Raw genomic sequence first — 19,223 nt, 5'->3', positions numbered from 1 at the left:
AATTCAAGAACCCCCCCAGAAGGTGCTTAGCCAAAGCATCGGCATGAGATAACTAGACTCTTCATGTACCTTCTTTGAAGGAGCCACAATGGTTATAACTTTAAGTCATGAGTCTCTGTGTTTGACAGTCTGTTTTCATGACAGTTTTTACCCCCTTCCAGTAAACTGTCCATATCTCTTCAACCGTCTGTTTGTTTTCAATGAAACTTATATCAGCGCGAAGCCCATCTCAAGGCGCATCTCTGTGTGTGCTTGAATCTCTGATATCATGTCTCTACTGAAAATTATAGGCCTCTGTGTCTAATGACAGTTCGTAGAGTGTTTTGAGCTAAGTATAAAGGTGTCTATGAAGGAGGTGTAATGTTTCCTCGGAATCTACCCATCCGACCTAATCAGCCCCTTCAAACTCCTCGATATATATCAGTTCATGTCATGTTGAGCCGCAAGATCTTCTTTTAACAACGTATCGCTCTTCTCTTTGGCGCAGACCGGCTCGCTGAGATTATGGCCTCTGCTGATCCTTTCCTTCTTCCTATGCTTGATTACAACATCACTTGGGATGTTACCATCTTCATTCTCATCTAAGGGAGGAAAGTATGGTGTGGTATCTTGGCATAAAAGCTTTTTTCTAATGTTCGAAAGCAGCAGGAAGTGAAGAGGTGCGTGAAGTTTATTACCCCCAACTTCATGTCATATCTCTTTGGTGGAGACGCCGGGTACGTTTGGTATTGGATTCATCGCACCTTACTAAACGGTCTCGAGTGTACTTGATTGCATGTTATGCCTAGAAGAGGCATGTTTTTTTCATGAGATAAAGAAGATGCCTGGAAGAACTCCGTTAGAAGAGATTGCAACCCGTTTAAGAAAACTTGAAGATTGTGAAGGTGATGCTTAAGCTATTCGCACAGTCACCATGATCATATCCTTTATGTTTGCACTGTTGAATATGTTGGTGAATCGACAATGCCGGCAGCAGGCACAATGATAGATTGGGGATTGTTCCATGCACTGGCAGCTTGGTGTGAACAAGAGTTGAGTCTTTGGGTAGTTTTCGACTATAACAGTGGAGTGGTGATTCTTAATACTTTCAACTTCTTTTGCTATGCAAATGATGAAGAGTACAATATCTTGAAGCTTTTATGTGCACTTCCTATTGTGAGAAGGGTGATTCTAGAATGCATGTATACACAATGTTTTCATGGTGCTGGTTGGTCACTTATTTTTGAAGATTTTGTTGAGGATCACATTGTGGAGGGTTTTCAACAAGTGGTTATGCATAATATGTTGGTCTTGGTATACTAAGGCTCTGTGGGATCTTGTTCGGATCTTGTTTGGGATATTATTTGGATCTTGGTGTTTCTTTTTTGTGTTTCATCATGGTGAAGATTCCATTGTTTCGAGGGACCCAAGGGGAAGACTCGGAGTCTTATCTTCGGGATTTTGTTCGAGGATGCCGGCTTTCTGGATGGTCCATGAAGGATCGAGCAGAGATTTGTCTGATTTTCTTGAAGGTGTAGCCTTGAGTTGGCATGAGACCTTGTCGGACTCTACCAAGGAGGACTGGGACCAAGTGGTGGCAGCAATGAAGCAGAGATTTGGGGCAGTGGAGTCGCCAAATGCTTTGATGTTGCAGTTGGACCGGTTCTATCAAGGAGAGGGTGAGTTGGTCTCTGCGTTGGCAATCCGATATGAAACTTTATGGACAAAGTATGAAAGGGCAGCTTTGCGAGCTGTGGCATTGGCATCATCGGCCTCTCAAAGTCTCTCAGGGATGGAGCACTTAAAGATGAGCAAATTTGTTATGTCTTTGGAGCCTCGTCTTCGCTCAAAAGTAATGAGTAAAGATCCAACAACATACGTGGAGGCTCTTTGCATCACGACCAAGAAAGAAGCTTCTCTAAAGATCGAATCCTCTTTTGTGTCTTCAACAGCTTCAACTTCTAAGGTGGAGGTAATGGGCACTCCTCAGGTAATATCTCCCAATTGATGGCAGAGTTTGCTGATTTGAAATTGCATTTGGTTAATGCACGACAACCTAGAGCACCAAAGAGTGAACGTAGGCCTCGAGATAGGAGTGGGGTCACTTGCTATGAATGTAATGAAAAAGGTCACTATCGCCCCGAGTGTCCTAGATTGAGAAAGAAAGAAGAAAAACAAGTATCCTTGTTAGAAGCTTCTTCAGGGGATAAGGAAAGAGAGGTAATGATGGCTAAACTGGGGCGTGGTAAAGCAAAAGAAGAAGAAGAAAGCAAGGAAGAAGTAGATGAGGAACATCAGGAAGAGGAACACTGTAGTAAGAAAAAGAAGGCATCTAGAAGGAGAATTAGCCAGTCAGACTTTCCTTTAGGACAAGGAATTAGAAGCTATGACTTGTTGTCCGACCTTAAAGAAAAGGAAGTTAAAGATGGCCTTAGCTAGGATTGATGAAGCAAAAGGGTGTCTAAATTCTAGCAAGTGTCCTTTGGCTCAAACAAAAGTAGTCTTGTTGGGGCATATTGTGTCTCAAGAAGGCCTGCAAATGGATCCTGACAAGGTTCAAGCAATCACGGCATTGCCAAGTTCTGAGAGTGTCACTGGTGTTCGCAGAATTCTAGGAAAGAGCAAGTATTATCAACGCTTTTGTGATGATTTCACAGAGATAGTACATCCCATGAACTTGTTGACGAGAAAAGGAGTTTCTTTCCAATGGGGTGTGGAGCAACAAGAGTCTTTCCAGCAACTTAAGGAGGCCATGAGTAAGGGCCCAATATTGAAGCCCCCTAATTAGTCTCAAGACTTTTATGTAAATCCAAGTGTATCTTTGTATTCAGTTGGTGCTGTTTGCTACAAAAAGGAGAGGCAGGTAGAATGCAACCCATCTATCATGCCAGCCGACAGCTTACAGATGTGGAAACAAGGTATGAAGAAATGGAGCAGCAAGCTCTCTCTTTGGTGTTTTCTGTCAGAAAGTTTCGCTCCTATTTATTACCTTGACCATTTTTCTTCCTTACCTCTTAGTCTGTATTAGCATATCTAGTTCGCAAGCCTAATCCTGGGGGGAGATTTGCAAAATGGTTGTCAGAGCTTCAAGAATTCTCTTTCTCTTTTGTCACTGAAAATACCACTAGGTCCACTATGGCAGATTTGCTCACAGGACGGGAGGATCTAGGAGAAGAAAAGAAATGTAAGGAGAACATTAAAGAAAGGGATACACCACCAACAGCTTTTGTTTTGTATTTTGATGGGGCTTTTAGTCCTTCATGCCAACAAGGAGCCGGGGGGATAGTCTTGATGAATCCTGAAGGTCAAGAGGTATGGGCAAGAGGACAAGAGCTTCCAGGTATCACAACTAACAATGCAGCTGAGTATAATGCTTTGATTCTTGGTTTGGAGGGTTGTCTTTAAAGTCAAGTTAAAGAATTGGAAGTAAGAGGAGATTCTCAGCTTATTATAAAGTAAATGTAAGGGCATTACAAGACAAGAAGTCCTCATTTGAAGGAGCTTAATCAAAAGGCTATGGCACAATGTAGTCGCTTTGATTTTTGCAAGTTTGTTCATATAAACAGAAAAGAAAATCAAAGGGCAGATGAGTTAGCTAAAGCCATTTCAGTAGTTGACAGTGCAACGCATTTCTGCAACCGAGACACCCATGATATAGCACCTCCTGCAAATGTGAAAATATAACTAGTAGACTTCCGGTTATCTGCATTCCCTGCATAGTCTGAATCTGTAAAACCATGCACCAATGCATCTTGCCTACCATAGCATATGCACAAGTCTTTGGTACCTTTGAGATACCTCAAGACACCTTTCACTGCTTCCCAGTGCCGCTTGCCTGGATTTGCCATATACCTGCTGATGACTCCCACCGCAAAAGCAATATCCGGACGAGTGGCAACCATGGCATACATCAAAGAACCAACTGCTGATGCATACAGAACCTTGGCCATTTCAGCCTTATCATCATCTGATCTGGGGCTGTCTTTACTGCTGAGTTTTAAATGTGGAGGCAACGGGGTACTAATAGACTTTCCCCCCTCCATTTTAGACCTCTGCAGTACTTTGTCAATGTACTCCTTCTGTGACAGAAACAAAAGTCCCTTGGACCTGTCACGAGTAATCCGCATGCCAAGAATATGGTTTGCATCACCCAAGTCTTTCATGTCAAAAGACTTATGCAGTTGTTTCTTCAAAGCACTAATCTCATGCTGAGATTTACTGGCAATTAGCATGTCATCCACATATAGAATGAGTAGCATCAAATTGCCATCCTTTGCCCGTTTGGTGTACAAGCAATGATCGGTCTCACACCTATGATACCCTTGGGACTGCATGAAGGCATCAAACTTCTTGTACCATTCTCTTGGTGCCTGTTTGAGTCCATACAAGCTCCTCTTGAGCTTACACACAAGCTGCTCTTTCCCTTTAACAGCATATCCCTCTGGCTGACTCATATAGATCTCATCATGGAGATCTCCGTGAAGAAAAGCAGTCTTCACATCCATCTGACATAAATCCATGTCCTCATGAGCAACAAGAGCTAACACTGCTCTCAAAGTAGTCATCTTGACTACAGGGGAAAAGATCTCATCAAAGTCAATGCCTTTCTCCTGCTTAAATCCCTTGGCAACCAATCTGGCCTTATACCTCGGTAAAGCATTTGAATCCACTTTGACTTTGTAAACCCACTTGCATTGCAAAACCTTTCTGCCTGCAGGTAGCTGCACCAAGTCCCATGTATCATTTTGAAGTAGGGAGTCCATTTCTGACTGCATGGCTTTCTCCCACTTCTTTTTCTCTGTTCTTCCCATAGCTTCCTTGAAGCTGGAAGGCTCACCACAATCTGTCAGCATAATAAAATCAGCCACATTATTGGCTCCTGGAACAAACCTGTCAGGAGGCCGTTGTACATGGGTGCTCCTCCTAACAAAATGTTCCGGATTAGGCTGCTGTCTAGCCTGTTCGTCATGCATGACGGGTGGCTGTACCACCATATCTGGCTGTTCTACAACCCCATTTGCTGGCATATTCTGTGGTGCATCATTGGCAAAATTATATGGCTGATTTTCAGCCTCTATACCCTCTTGAACAGGGTTATCTGCAGCAGCCTGCTGCTGCATATAAATGGGCATTCTTTGCTGTCCGACATCATCATAAATAACCCTCTTGTATTCCACAGGTTGCACGGGTTCTTTGTGTACACTATCGTCTTTAAAGATGACATCATTACTGCGTATAATCTTTCGTTTAACGGGATCCCATAACTTGTACCCCATTTCACCTTCGTCACCATAACCCATAAAGATGCATCTGGAAGACTTTGGCTCCAGTTTGGTGCGCAGTTCTTTGCGTATATGAGCAAAGCACTCGCAGCCAAACACACGTAAGTGCTTGTATGAAGGTGGCTTGCCAGCCCACACCTCCTCTGGCACTTTCAACTCCAAAGCCTTGTTCGGCGACCTGTTAATTATGTGAACTGCTGTTTGCACGGCTTCTGCCCAAAAGCCATGGGGCAATGCAGCATAAGACAACATACATCGAACCTTCTCCTGAATAGTTCGATTCATCCGCTCACTTACACCATTTTGAGATGCATTATGAGGGGCTGTGAGTTCCTGTTTAATGTCCTTAGCTTCGCAAAACTGTACAAAAGCATTTGACACATACTCACCCCCATTATCGGATCTGAGGCATTTCAGCCTGCGACCTGTCCGATTCTCAACCTGAGCGACAAACTTCTTGAAAGCATCTAAGGCATCGCTCTTATGCTTCAAGAAATAGACCCACACTTTGCGTGTGGCATCATCAATAAAAGTAATGAAATACTTTGCACCCCCTAGTGATAGCTGTGGCATCTCACACAAATCAGTGTGCACTAGATCAAGCGGTGCTTTATTTTGGGGAGTTCTCCTCTTATGAGGAGTCATAGAATGCTTGCCAAATATGCAATGATCACAAGTAGGCAAATCTGAAAATGAAAGAGACGGCAGATAACCCAAACGTGACAGTTCTTGCATTCCTTTAACGGACATGTGTCCCAACCGGCTATGCCACAATGAAACCTTTGGCAGCTCGGTTATGGCAACAACATGATTACCTACACTGGAAACATAAAGAGGGTACAAGGTATCACTCTTAAAACCCTCAGCCACTACAACCTGGCCATCAGTAATCACCCATTTGGAATCCCCAAATGTGGTGTGGTAACCACTGTCATCCAACAAGCCAGTGCTAATCAGATTGTTCTTGATTTGCGGCACATGGCGAACACCATCAAGCATAAATATGCGTCCATCAGGGAATACTATCTGTATACTGCCAATCCTTGCAATCTGACATGCATATTTGTTCCCAAGGTGAACAACTCCATGAGTACCTGTGTAGGAAGTAAACCACTTTTTATGAGGAGTAACATGAAAAGAAGCACCTGAATCCAAGAGCCAGGTGTGCATGTCATGGCCATCAATAACCAAAGTATGTGCAATTACAGCAGAAGAGCTTAAAACATCATGTCTGTCACTGTCACTGTCCTCTGCTGCAACATTCACTGCATCCAAGTCATCTACCTTGGCCTTGCCTTTGCCTTTGCTTCCACTGCCTGCATCCTTTGCCTCAGCCTTCTTGGCTTTCTGATCCCGTATAAACTTGAAGCACTTAGACTTCACATGTCCCTTCTTGCCACAATAAAAGCATTCAATATCCTTTTTGCCACGGGACTGACTACGGGATTTGGACTTACTAGCAGATCTCCCCTTCTGCTGAGTCCTGCCTCTTTCCTGTACCTGCAAAGCATTTGAAGACTTGCTGCCCACATTATTCTTCCTGCTCATCTCCTCCATAAGGAGAGAGCTCTCTACACCAGCATATATAAGAGTGACATTTGAATTAGACAGGGTGGTCTTGAAAGTGTCCCAACTCTCAGGGAGGGTACACAACAAGAAAGTAGCCTTGAACTCCTCATCAAGGTTCAACCCCTGTGCAATCAGCTGTGTAAAGATGGCATTGAACTCACTCAAGTGTGAGGTCATAGCTGTACCTTCCTTCATGCGAAGATCAACAAGCTTCTTCAACCAATACACCTTACTGGCTGAACTCTTTTGGGCATACAACTCTGCTAGCCTCTGCCATAAGCCATAAGAGGTCTTTTCAGCCTGAACATTGAACACAAGAGAATCACTGAGAGTAAGCATGATAGCAGCCCTCGCGGACAAATCTAGCTCCTCCCACTCATCATCTGACATCCCAGATGGCTTGACACCCTTCACCCTTATGGGCTTAGAAATCTTCTTAAGCAGAAGTACATTCAAACACTGTTCTGCCCATAATGCATAATTGTGTGCCCTTTGAGAATGTCACCCAAAAGCTGAGATTTGCACTCAGCAAAAGCATAAAAGCCCTGTTCAAAATCAAGGTATTACCTTCCCGAAACAAGATAACTGTGCAACCACCACACACTGTGGTACTAGTCACCTCAAGCACGAGGGACAGGAGGGTACTTGCTGTACCTCCAACACAGTTTTAAGAACTGAACAGCCGGGAATGCTCTCTCTTTTTCTTCTTTCCCCAAAGAAAAACTGCTGTACTTTTTGTACTTGTGTACTTGTGCAGGGTACCACTGTACCTGCTGTACTTTCTGTCCAAAACTGCTGTACTTTCTGTACTTGTGTACTTGTGCAGGGTACCACTGTACCTGTGCAGGGTACAGATCCAAAAAAAAAAAAATTTCGAAATGCACTTCCCTGATGCAGCTCCCTGAAGCAGCTTCCTGACGCAGTTCGTACGGCGGCGTCCGTACAGTACGGCGGCGTCCGTACGGTGTCCGTACGGCGGTATGGACGGCCGTATGTCCGTGCACAAGCTCCCTGCGCGCCCCTGCGCGCCGCCCTGTTCGAGGCCCTGATGCTGCCTGGGTGCGCACCAGTGCTGCGCATTGGCTGCGCCCGCTTGGTAGCGGGTAGCAGCTAAGCTAGCAGCAGCTAGCTGTTGCTGTTGCAGCTGCTGGCGCTGCTCCGCGCCGCTGTCCCGCGCTGCCCCGCACTGCCGCCCTCGCTATCCCGCTGCAGCCCGTGCTGCCTGCGCAATGCCAAGCTCCGCCCACGCTGCCTGCACGCTGTTGAGGGCACGAGTCTCGAGGGTATAAGGATAGAGGGGGATGTAGGCAGGAGTGGGGAGGGAGAGATGATGGCTCTGATACCAGTTGAGAGGGAAGGAAACTTTTATTCCACACGAACTTGAGAGTATTCTTGAATTTCTTGAAAGACAGATTCGTAATAGAACTATCACAGAATACAAGATCAAGTGGAAGGATCGTGTTGAAGAGGATGCAACATGGGAGATATTACAGAACCTCCAGAGGACATTCCTGGGTTTTTTAGCGAACTCAGAAGTGGGTTCTTAGAGGAGGGAAAGTATGTCATGTGCACGGATTGGTATCTGACATGTACTGGGGTACACAAGACTAGCTCAGGTAGTCTGGGGAGGCTTAGGGCTGGGCAGGCTTGATTCTCGGGTTGAGTGGCAAGGATACAAACTAGTTAGAGGTCTTCGCTATTTTTGGCGCATGGGGTCCGAGTCTTTATAAGGCCCCCAGAGGTTCAGTTCTCAGAGGAGCCGATGGGAGCAAGTCTCGTTTCCAGGTGCTAGGTTTAATCCTGGATTGAGTTGCGGACGCGCGCCTGCATCATAACGTAGCCGAAGGCCCAGTAGCAGATCCCAGGCCTCTAGGCGCCAGCTGGTGGTATGGGACACCAGGCTGGCTAGGATCTAGTTGGGAGTTCGTGCCAGTAGCTCAGCTCGTGGCTCGGAGGGGACATCTCCTGATTCGGGATCGCATCCCGTAGATATCATGGTTGGGTGGTGAGCAGCCTGCTCAGTTTCCTGACGTTTGGCGTTTCTTGTGTTTGCTTGCAAATCAGAGGTTTCAGGAGTGCTGGGGTCGTGTCACTCACTCTCTATCCTAGCCTCACTCATTGGGCGGGCACACCCACAAGCAAGGCCCTCTCTCTCTAGGTGACATCGAGTATAAAGCAAGAAAGGAGAATATAGTAGCCAATTCTCTATCTAGGATGTGGGCATGTACCCTAAGCGAGGTATACAAGGAGTGGATTCATGGAATCCAAGAAGAATATCTTTTCATAGCTGGAGGCTGCTATCATGTTCTAGGACCTTCGAAATTCCTCTTGTGACGACTATCCCAATTACAACTGGAGGACTCTTGAAACTTTCCCGTACCAAAGGCCACCTTAAACTCGTTATGAACTGCATAGCTTTCTTTGTCTGTCCATAGGCTCCATCATATGTGATGAAACGGACGGACTTTCTTCATCCTTTGAACTTTTCTCCTCGGTCTTTGAGCGCTTTTCTCGATGTCATTTGCATGAAGAGTCAGACAAAGAGGACGAAGAGGGACTGGAATGAGGGGACTTTCCTTTATGCTTTTGCTTTGGGGAGTGGGCGATCTTCTTCTTCTCTTTTGTTTTGCTTTGGACTCCTTCCCTAGCTTAAAGCTATGACGTTTCTAGGGAGGCGATGGACTAGGAGAGTGCCTTCTCAAACTTTGGCGCTTTTGTGGGGGTTCTTTTGAAGATGTCGATGGAGGACCAGGAGACTCCATTCCTTGGGATAAGAGATTGAAACATGCTTAGATACTTTCTCCATAGAGTCCGCTTCAAAAAGATGCTGAATTTGAGGATTTTTCTTCCACAACTTGATTTCGTAGATCTTCCTCATCAAGATCATCATTTGGTTCTACAGGTCTCCTTTGCTTGGTCTTTTGGTAGCTGAACTTCTGTGCTCTGAAGCCAGGAGGTTCTCAAAAGTTGAAATAGATCAAGGCTGGACTGTTTCGAAGCTTGACTGATCCAAAAAACACTGGATTGTTGAGGAAACGCAACCAGATTGATTCACAATTTAGGGATGCTTCAAAAAGGTCAACTGAAATCAACACTTCTTGCAGGGAGTCATCTGAATAATTCACTGTTCTGGGGCAGCAAACAGGGCTGAACCAAATAGTCAAGATTTGAGACTGATCACAATTAGATATTGGCTTGATCTCCTGGTGAATTCGAGGACTGGAGGGGCTGATTTGAGCTGAGCAACAATCGCCTGCAATTTGCGATTGACTAGACAGCACCTGGCCTGAATTTGTTGGCAGCTGAACGCTCCTCCTTTTGCTTCATGTGACATGGATGAACCAATTCGCACTGCATAATCGACTTTGACCTGATGCTGGAAACTCAATACAGCAGCAAAACTTCAACATAGGGGCTGGAAGCAATTGAGGGAGAGCGTGAGAGAGAGAAGTAGAGTGCCACACTAGGGGCCAGAAAGAAGGGCTCCCCCCTCCCCCCACCCCCAATATATATATATATATAGAGAGAGAGAGAGAGAGAGAAAGAAAGAAAGAAAGAAATTTTATTAAAGGTCCACGGAAGGCCATACATGGCCTATGGGACACAAAATCATCCGAAAGGAAAATACATCATCAACGATGCGCCAACTAGGTGGCCTCATCGTAATACAGCTAAGATGCCAAAAATGGCTACAAAAATCCTAGATACAAAATGAAATGAAATAGAGTACCAAAAATGCCTAGATACAAAATGTAAAATATGAAATATGAGGAACATCGTCTTCCCTAAGGAGAGAGAGAGAGAGAGAGAGAGAGAACCGTTGCTTCATTTTTCCAATATTGCAAACTGTTTTACAACGTGCATGGAGGAGGAAGAAGTTGGTACAACTTGAATTCTGATTCTAAGAGCTTAGAAGCTTGCTTATCTATAAAACTAGGGGCAGCCATGTTTTTTGGCTGAACTGGTCTTTTCAGGAAAAAGCGCCCATAAAGCTGGATTTGGCGCTTTGCTCCATGTGCGCCCTTCCCTAAAAGTTGGTCGTCCACCTTGGAGCACTTTTTCCTTAAAACGTGGATCTTTTTTGCACTCTCCAAGGTCCTACACCATTAATAAAACAATATCGAACAATTTAACCCATTAGAGGCTAGCTAATGCATGCATTCTAGTTATTCGACTAATCGTAGTCCCTTGCGGGCATCCCACGGTGTATACTAACCAATACAAAACAAAGGCAACTAAGCTTGCTCTAGCTGACTTAGTCGACTTTCTTAGATGGGAGTCAATAATATAAAGATTTCTCTTTATTTCTTGGAATAAGTACAATTTCATGACAAGGGGTTCATTGGGCTAGCAACGATAATTCGTGGTAGGTTTATGGCTTGAGGTTAGCTAAGCACAGTGTTATGTCCATGGCCAACCGCTATGTGCTAGACCACAAGAGTGCCCTAGTCCACGAATTAGGCCAGACTAGGGATAGGCCAACTCAAGGTCTCGGTATCCAAAGGAGTCCATCTGGAGGGGATCCTTGTAAATGAATCCACAACTCATATGTATAGACTCGACAAGGGGTGTACTTATCCTAAGGGCATCCATACATTGGGTATAGTAATTGACCCCTTTAAAAGGGTCCATCGCTTGGACCTAACCCCATCATTAATGTTGGGGTAAAGGCACTATGGCCACCCAAGTACAGTTAGTACACTTAAGTACAGTTAGTACTTTTATTTGTTAAGTACACTAAGTACGGTGTACTTAGTGTTGTAACCTTATCCTTTCATATAAAAGGTTGACTGTGTGCTAGGGGAGGTACACACATATATTTTTATCCCCACACTCTTGTGTTCATCCTGCTTGTGTGTCGGTGTGCTCTTTCTCTCCCTCAGCCACAACTGGTATCAGAGCTGGAGCAAGCACATTCTCCCACCCACTCGTCTTCTTCAGCTGCAGCTCGTTTTTTGTTCGCAATATTGCCCAAACGTGGGTCTTAGCAAGTTGGAGCAGCAGCAGCAGACAGAGAAGAAGAAGGAGCAAGCTTCAAGGAGAAGCAGCAGCATTTGCTACTGCATCACGCCAGGAGCAGCAGTAAACTGCTCTAGCAGCGCCAGCAGCTGCTAGCGCTGCCAGCGCCACCAGCGACGCCCATATAGGCGACGCCAGTAGCAACGCTACCGGCGACGCCCACATAGGCGACGCCAGCAGCCAAGCCACCGGCGACGCTAGCAGCCAAGCCGCCAGGCGACGCCAGCAGAAGCGGCGCCACCAGCGCCACAGGCGCCAGCAGCTCCGCCACCAGCGCCACAGGCGCTAGCTGAGCTACCGGCTCCAAATCTTGGCGCCAATTCAGATCTGTTGCCCCCCCCAAAATTTTTTTTTGGTATGCCTCGTCTTCCCGTTAGATTTGTCACACCCGTGTACTTGCAGGTACAAGTGCAATTTCTGAGCTCATCGTGAGCATTGTTGGTCAAATGCACTCTCAGTACGTAGATCTACTGTTTATGCCTACTGTGTGAGAGAAAATTTCAACATTGAACTGCAGAATCAAGGGGCTTTTGTAGCCACAGCCAAGCATTGGCTTGTATACGCATGTGTTTGCATTTATCCTCCTGTTTGGAGTTGATTCTTGCAGGATTTGGATGCATTTTGTGACCTACGGGACAATGGAAGATGCATATAGTACACTAAGTACTACATTGTAGAATTGAGCACTGATTGTGCAAGATAAATTGGGGATTTTGCAATTGGAATGCATATCAGTGGTGGGGAAGCAACTGAATGCCTTACAGTGATCAGTGAAGCGGTACATGCACTAAATTCTCAGAATTTTGCTTCCAGTCAAGGGGCTTTTGCCTAATTCTTGTTCTACACTGTGTTACACAGTTTTAGGGGCAACTGGAAGCTTGATGTTGACAGTTTTGAGCAGTTAAACAGTCGATTTCTGATTCTGTACTAAAAAGTACAGTCAGGTACTGTTTTGTGTCAACTACTGGACTGAAAACAGTCAATTTACTGAAGTACAGAGTGCACAAACTACTGCGGTTTTTACTGTAATAGCAGGGCAGATGCTGTTGAAAATTAGGGTACTGCTGGATCGTACAACAGAGCATTTATTGATGCATACAGTTCTGCTGTTCTGAATCTGCAGCAAGCAGTAAACAGTCAGAATTCTCTGATTAAGTGGGAGAAAAGTTGCAGGTGCAGGTCCTGTTTTTTCCGTTGCAGGAATTTAATTTTTGAGCACAGTACAAGTGCCTGTGTGCACTTGGTTTGCAGGGAGTCAGGCACCCAAGTGTGGGTTATATTTCTTGCTGATTGTAATGGCTTCATCCTCGGAATCTTCTCTTCTCAATATTAAAAAGAATGTCCTCATAAAAGGAGATTAGGACATAAAGATGCTCAACTTGAGCTTGTGCATACAGACGTGTGTGAGATGCCTAGTCCTTCACTTGGAGGTGCACGGTACTTTGTCACATGTATAGATGATTCCACAAGGAAGGTGTGGGTGTATCCTCTTCGATTGAAGAGTGATGTCTTTCCAGTGTTCGAGAAATGGCTTGCTATGGTTGAGAACCAAACAGGCAGAACACTGAAGGCTTTGTGGTCAGATAACGGTGGGGAGTATATGTCTAATGCATTCAATGCATTTTGTGATGCTAGAGGTATTAAAAGAGAACTCACTGCTCCTTACAGTCCAGCGCAAAATGGCACTGCAGAGCGTATGAATAGAACCATACAGGAAAAGTCCCGCTCTATGATGTCACATGCTGCTTTACCTCATGGATTTTGGGTTGAGGCTGTAAAAACAGCAGTACACCTCATCAATAGGTCACCAAATAAAAGACTAGATGGCAGAGTGCCAGAGGAGCTTTGGACAGGAAAACCTCCTTCCTATAAGCACTTGAGGGTCTTTGGCTGCACTGCGTACGTGCATATACGCAGAGAAGATCGCAGCAAGCTTGATCCTAAGTCTCTTAAATGCATTTTTCTTGGATATGGTGACAGTGGTGAGATGGGTTACCGCCTATGGGATCCTGTGAATAAGAAGCTAATACGCAGCAATGATGTCTTATTTGATGAGTCATGTATGTTTAAGGCAGCAGATAAGCCTTCTGATGCTTCAGAGGTTGACATTGATGACTCGGGACATCCTGTACAATTCAGGCAGGCTGCGAATCAGCCACAACAGCAGCGTAATCAGCCAATGCATGATGCTGCAGCAGGTCCAAATGGACAGCCCGCAGTGGCGGAAGATGTACTACGGGACATGCCACCTTTGGAAGACCTCCTAGGCATAATTCTGCAGCCTGATCTACTGGAACAGCCACCTGTTTTAGGTGAGCAGCAAGTTGGACAGCAAGACCAATGGGTCCGAAGGTCAACTCGACAAATGAAACCGCCAGACAGATTTGTTCCAGGAGCAGATTTTATTATGCTTACAGACTGTGGAGAACCTTCCTGTTACAAGGAAGCCGTGCAAATGCATGATAAAAGGCTATGGGAACTAGCCATGAAGTCTGAAATGGACAGTCTCCATAAAAATGGTACTTGGGAATTGGTGCAGTTGCCTAAGGGCATGAAAGTACTGCCATGCAAGTGGGTGTATAGATTGAAAGTCACACTTGGAGCTAAGCCAAGGTATAAAGCCAGGTTGGTTGCAAGGGCTTTAAGCAGGAGTATGGTGTCGATTTTGGTGAAATCTTTTCTCCAGTGGTTAAGATGACCACACTCAGGATTGTACTTGCTTTGGTTGCATGTGAGAATTTGGAATTATGCCAAATGGATGTGAAGACAGCCTTTCTTCACGGTGATCTTCACGAGGAGATCTACATGCAACAGCCAGAAGGATTTGCAGTCAAGGGCAAGGAGTCACTTGTATGCAAGCTTAAAAAGAGCCTTTACGGGCTGAAACAGGCACCAAGGGAATGGTATAAGAAATTTGATACCTTCATGAAGTCCCAAGGTTTCAGGAGAAGTGATGACGATCACTGCTTATATACCAAAAGGGCTGCAAATGGCAGCTTAATCATTCTCATTTTATATGTGGATGACATGCTTATTGCTGGTAAAGCTCGTAAGGAGCTTGATGACCTTAAGAAAAGATTGCATGAGGCCTTTGATATGAAGGACCTTGGTGATGCAAATCACATACTGGGAATGCGGATACGGAGAGACAGGGGACAGCGTTTGTTGTATTTGTCTCAGACCGAATATATTGGCAAAGTATTGCACAGGTTTCATATGGAGGGGGGGAAGACCCTTAGTTCTCCATTGCCTTCATATGTGAAACTCAGTGCAATGGACAGCCCACACTCAGATGCTGATAGGGCTGAAATGGCCAAGATTCCGTATGCTTCAGCTTGTGGCAGTCTCATGTATGCCATGGTTGCTACTAGACCTGATATTGCGTTTGCAGTGGGGGTGGTTAGCAGATATATATGGCAAATCCAGGCAAGAAGCATTGGAATGCAGTGAAAGGTATCATGAGATACCTGAAGGGCACACAGGAGTTGTGCATATGCTTTGGCAAGCGAGATGCAAAGGTGCATGGTTATGTGGATTCAGATTTTGCTGGTCATCCAGATAACCGGAAGTCTACTACCGGTTATGTTTATACATTCACTGGAGGTGCAGTGTCATGGATGTCAAGGATGCAGCAGTGCATAGCCTTGTCTACCACGGAAGCTGAATATATTGCAGCCACAGAGGCATGCAAGGAGGCCTTATGGTTATCTCGGCTAGTGGGAGACTTGGGCATTACAGGTGATATTCCATTGTTGCATTGTGACAGTCAGAGTGCTATTCAGTTGGCACACAATCCTCTCTTTCATGCAAAGACAAAGCACATTGATGTGAAGTATCACTTCATCAGGGAGGTAATAGATGATAAGCTGATTCAGCTTGTCAAGATTCACACAGATGATAATCCAGCAGATTTGTTGACAAAAGGCTTGCCTGCAGAGCGGTTTGCACATTGCTGACAGTTGATGGGTATAGGTTGAGCCTCATTTATTTTTACTTGAGGGCATATTGCCTTTAAGTGGGAGGTTGTTGGGGTAAAGGCACTATGGCCACCCAAGTACAGTTAGTACACTTAAGTACAGTTAGTACTTTTATTTGTTAAGTACACTAAGTACGGTGTACTTAGTGTTGTAACCTTATCCTTTCATATAAAAGGTTGACTGTGTGCTAGGGGAGGTACACACATATATTTTTATCCCCACACTCTTGCGTTCATCCTGCTTGTGTGTCGGTGTGCTATTTCTCTCCCTCAGCTACAATTAATGCCAGCTCATGCTATGACCTTGGGGTCATAACAGAACACTTCCTTCGCCTGACTGATGATGGGTTCATCCGACCACTTGGATACCTACATATTCATCTCTTGCATGGAGTGCAGATAGCTATGGGCCAACTTTGGACCGCAACTCATAGGTCATATTGAGACAAGGCGAGAAGTTGACGCCACCAGCCACAATTGTGAGTTGATACCTGCACACACTGTGGCATGTAGGAGGTGGAGATAGAGGAGCATGTGCTCATGAGATGCCGTTTATAGTCTTAGATCCTTGGGGAAATTTTATTCTCTCTTTGAGCAGGGATTTCAATGTATGAGCATAGTCATTAAATTATGTAGATCAACAATGCGCTGCCCTTTTTGTCTCAAAGATCAGACGTCTCAAACATACTCTTATGTGACATAGACGCAAGCATGAGCACAGACACGAGAGGATTATAGACTTCCTCTTCACAGAGAAAGAGCCACTTAGTGGATGATGTCGGATACCTGTTGAGCTTGATGTTCACATGTGCGAGATGAACATGAGGACATGGACGTCAGCAAGCATACATCCCATCCAAGGCACTGTTGTTGCAGCCTTACAACTCCAGGCAGCCTCATGGCACCCACCAGTGAGACCCACTAGTCAAGCCCAAGACCAACAGAGGCAGATTTTTGGCATGCTTCAGAGACATCAGGATTCCGGCTGGATAGCCCCTCCACTCACCTCACTGTTGGTTGTCCCATACTGCCATGGTTGAGATGAGCACAACATAATGGAGGGCTGCAATTGCAGATTTCAGACATGTTCCACACTCACTAGGGAGCCTAGAGTCCCCACCCTGGACACCATACACTCTACATTATTGAGCTGCAGTTCGTGTATATATTTCTGTTTCCGTTTACATATCAGAGAGTTGTAATAGACACTTGTAGTTCCCCTCCACAGGGTGTATGAGCATGATATATATCAGTTTTTTAGTCTTGTAGGCCTTTAATTTTTTCCCCAAAAATGTGGGTTTATATTATCATGTCAAGAAAAGAGATAGTCGTTTTTACATAAAAATTTCTATGCCCCATATAGGGGAGAAGTAGCACGGGGAGTCTTCTATCAGAACATGTCGTAATAGAGCGGGTGATAGATAAGTCGGAAGTGTCAGCTCGTCTTTTCCTTCGGAACCACGTGTGTAATAACCCAGATAACAACAGTACCCGGAATGTGCATGTAAGGGCACGATCGTCTGCGCTTCTGTCCCTTCCCAGGTAGCTCTCTGTTGGATCGCTGCAGGGACTGGAGGAACTGTTCTCTTGACATATTCTGGTTGTGCACTAGTCTTGTAGGCGTTTAGATGTAAATAAAGATTTCTTTCTTTCTTATTACCCTTTTGGCCTTTAATAAGGGGAGAGAGAGAGGTTGTTGAGATTTTGTTACCTTAAGGAACCTAGGGTGAAGTGTGCCTATGGCCCGCATTGTCTCTCCCTAAGCCTTCCTATCAGTATTGTGAGATTGAGGACCTTGAGAGAAGGTGGCTAAGCAGGGCATTAAGCCGACACAGCCTAAATCTGGCTGCACAGCCTTGCTAGTCTGGACATGTGAGCCTTGGGGCTGCTGCACTTGCAATCAAATTTTCTACTGTTGTGTATATGGTTTTCTAAAGACACACAAGCTCTCTCTCTTTGTCTTCTTCTGTTGGAGGGGTGCTGGAGTTGAAAGAAAGTACATGTAGTTGGACTCTTCTTATTCCAGGTTTTAATGTAGTTACATACCAAAGATATATATCTTTAAAGGCACAAGCATCTTTGGAATGCTCTGAGCAGTGCCTTTTGACGAATTTCAGGATCCTATTGAGTCAAAAAGACGTAAGGATCTTCAGACATCAGTGAGAGAGGCTTTGAACACAAGAAAGAAGGATGCTGGAGGTAACACGAAACCCGAGGACCGTATGATAGCAGAATATGACAGTGACCGTGAAGATGATGCAGATTTTGATTCTGTTATGAGGCGCCAAGTTTTAGACAAAAGAAAGAAATTTAATGAAGGGCAGGCTTCTGTGAGGCATGGCAGGCCAGGTAATTCTTAGCTTCATGGATTTTGAAATGGAACCTGAACATCCCGCTGTTTTGAGTGGAAAAGACCCTGATTCCTCGTTTTGATTTTTTCCAGGGAAGAACATGGACTCTGATGAGGAGGCATCTCCTACAAGGTATTCCGTTATAGTTGCCAAGGTCTTGGATTTTCTTTAGGGCCTAGTCGATATGCAATGTTTTGGTGGTTAATCTTGGATTCTCTGTAGGGCCTGAAGCGGTTGATATGCAATGTTTTGGTGTTTAATCTAATAGAGAGTCTGGTTCCAAATGGAATTGTGATTAGGCTTGACAAAGAATGAGAGAGAATTGGAAAGGTTCTAAATGGGTGCCTTGTTTATAATAATAGTCTTTAGAACAAAACAAAAATCTGAATTTGTACGATTGGATATATTCGAGTCTTACAAAGGTATATGTTTATTGTCATAATTCCATAATACATCTAGCTTTCTGTTTTCTGAGGTGTCCGGCAAGGATGCCAATCAATATGATAGACATAAAAGCCATAAAGAATATCTGGTGTTGTTTTTAATGAACCTGTTGTCAATGATTGCACTTTGACTGTGACATATGGTGCCACCCTATGCCTTCATGGCCCTATTGCAAAATTTCAAGTTATTTCTCCCAGATCCTTTAGTTGACCCTTGTCCAGTTCGAATTTATTTATGCCTATGCAACATATTTTGGGACAAATGAAATCATAATCAGGGTTATCACAGAATGGGATTGATTCAAGTGGGTGAAATTGAAGCAATACGAGTCGTACCTAGATCGATTCATTGGTACATTATGCGCACTGGTTCCTCAGCTATTGTTAATTAAAAAAGCCAGGATTCAATACAGTTGACAGTTGTTAAAACCGTAGGAAATCCTGTGTGGTTTTTTGATGAGCTTATTCTTTGAGTTTTGACTGTGACATATGGTCCCACTATGCCTCCCTTGGCCTATTGTAAAACTTTAATTGCTCCCCATATAGCAAGACTCCTCTTCTAAATACTTCAATGTTTGCAACTGTGCTCTTCCTGAGCTTCATC

At 44.7% G+C, this 19,223-nt stretch overlaps 1 protein-coding gene across 1 annotated transcript in view; it reads left to right on the top strand.

Annotated features, from left to right (window-relative positions):
• Positions 1–19,223, top strand: part of LOC147885973 (Cyclophilin-like peptidyl-prolyl cis-trans isomerase family protein) — a 108,278-nt gene that overhangs the window by 57,973 nt on the left and 31,082 nt on the right. The window contains exons 7-8 of the mRNA XM_087396828.1: positions 17,943–18,174; positions 18,269–18,308. Of these exons, the coding sequence (XP_087252954.1) occupies positions 17,943–18,174; positions 18,269–18,308 (272 nt within the window). The remainder of the gene's footprint in view (positions 1–17,942; positions 18,175–18,268; positions 18,309–19,223) is intronic.

Source organism: Dipteris shenzhenensis, chromosome 25 (genome assembly GCF_047967505.1).
Source record: "Dipteris shenzhenensis isolate YYH24624 ecotype China chromosome 25, Dip_SZ_1.0, whole genome shotgun sequence".
Classification (NCBI taxonomy): Eukaryota; Viridiplantae; Streptophyta; class Polypodiopsida; order Gleicheniales; family Dipteridaceae; genus Dipteris; species Dipteris shenzhenensis.
The sequence above is the reverse complement of the archived record's forward strand: the minus strand, read 5'-3'. Positions and strand labels throughout refer to the sequence as shown.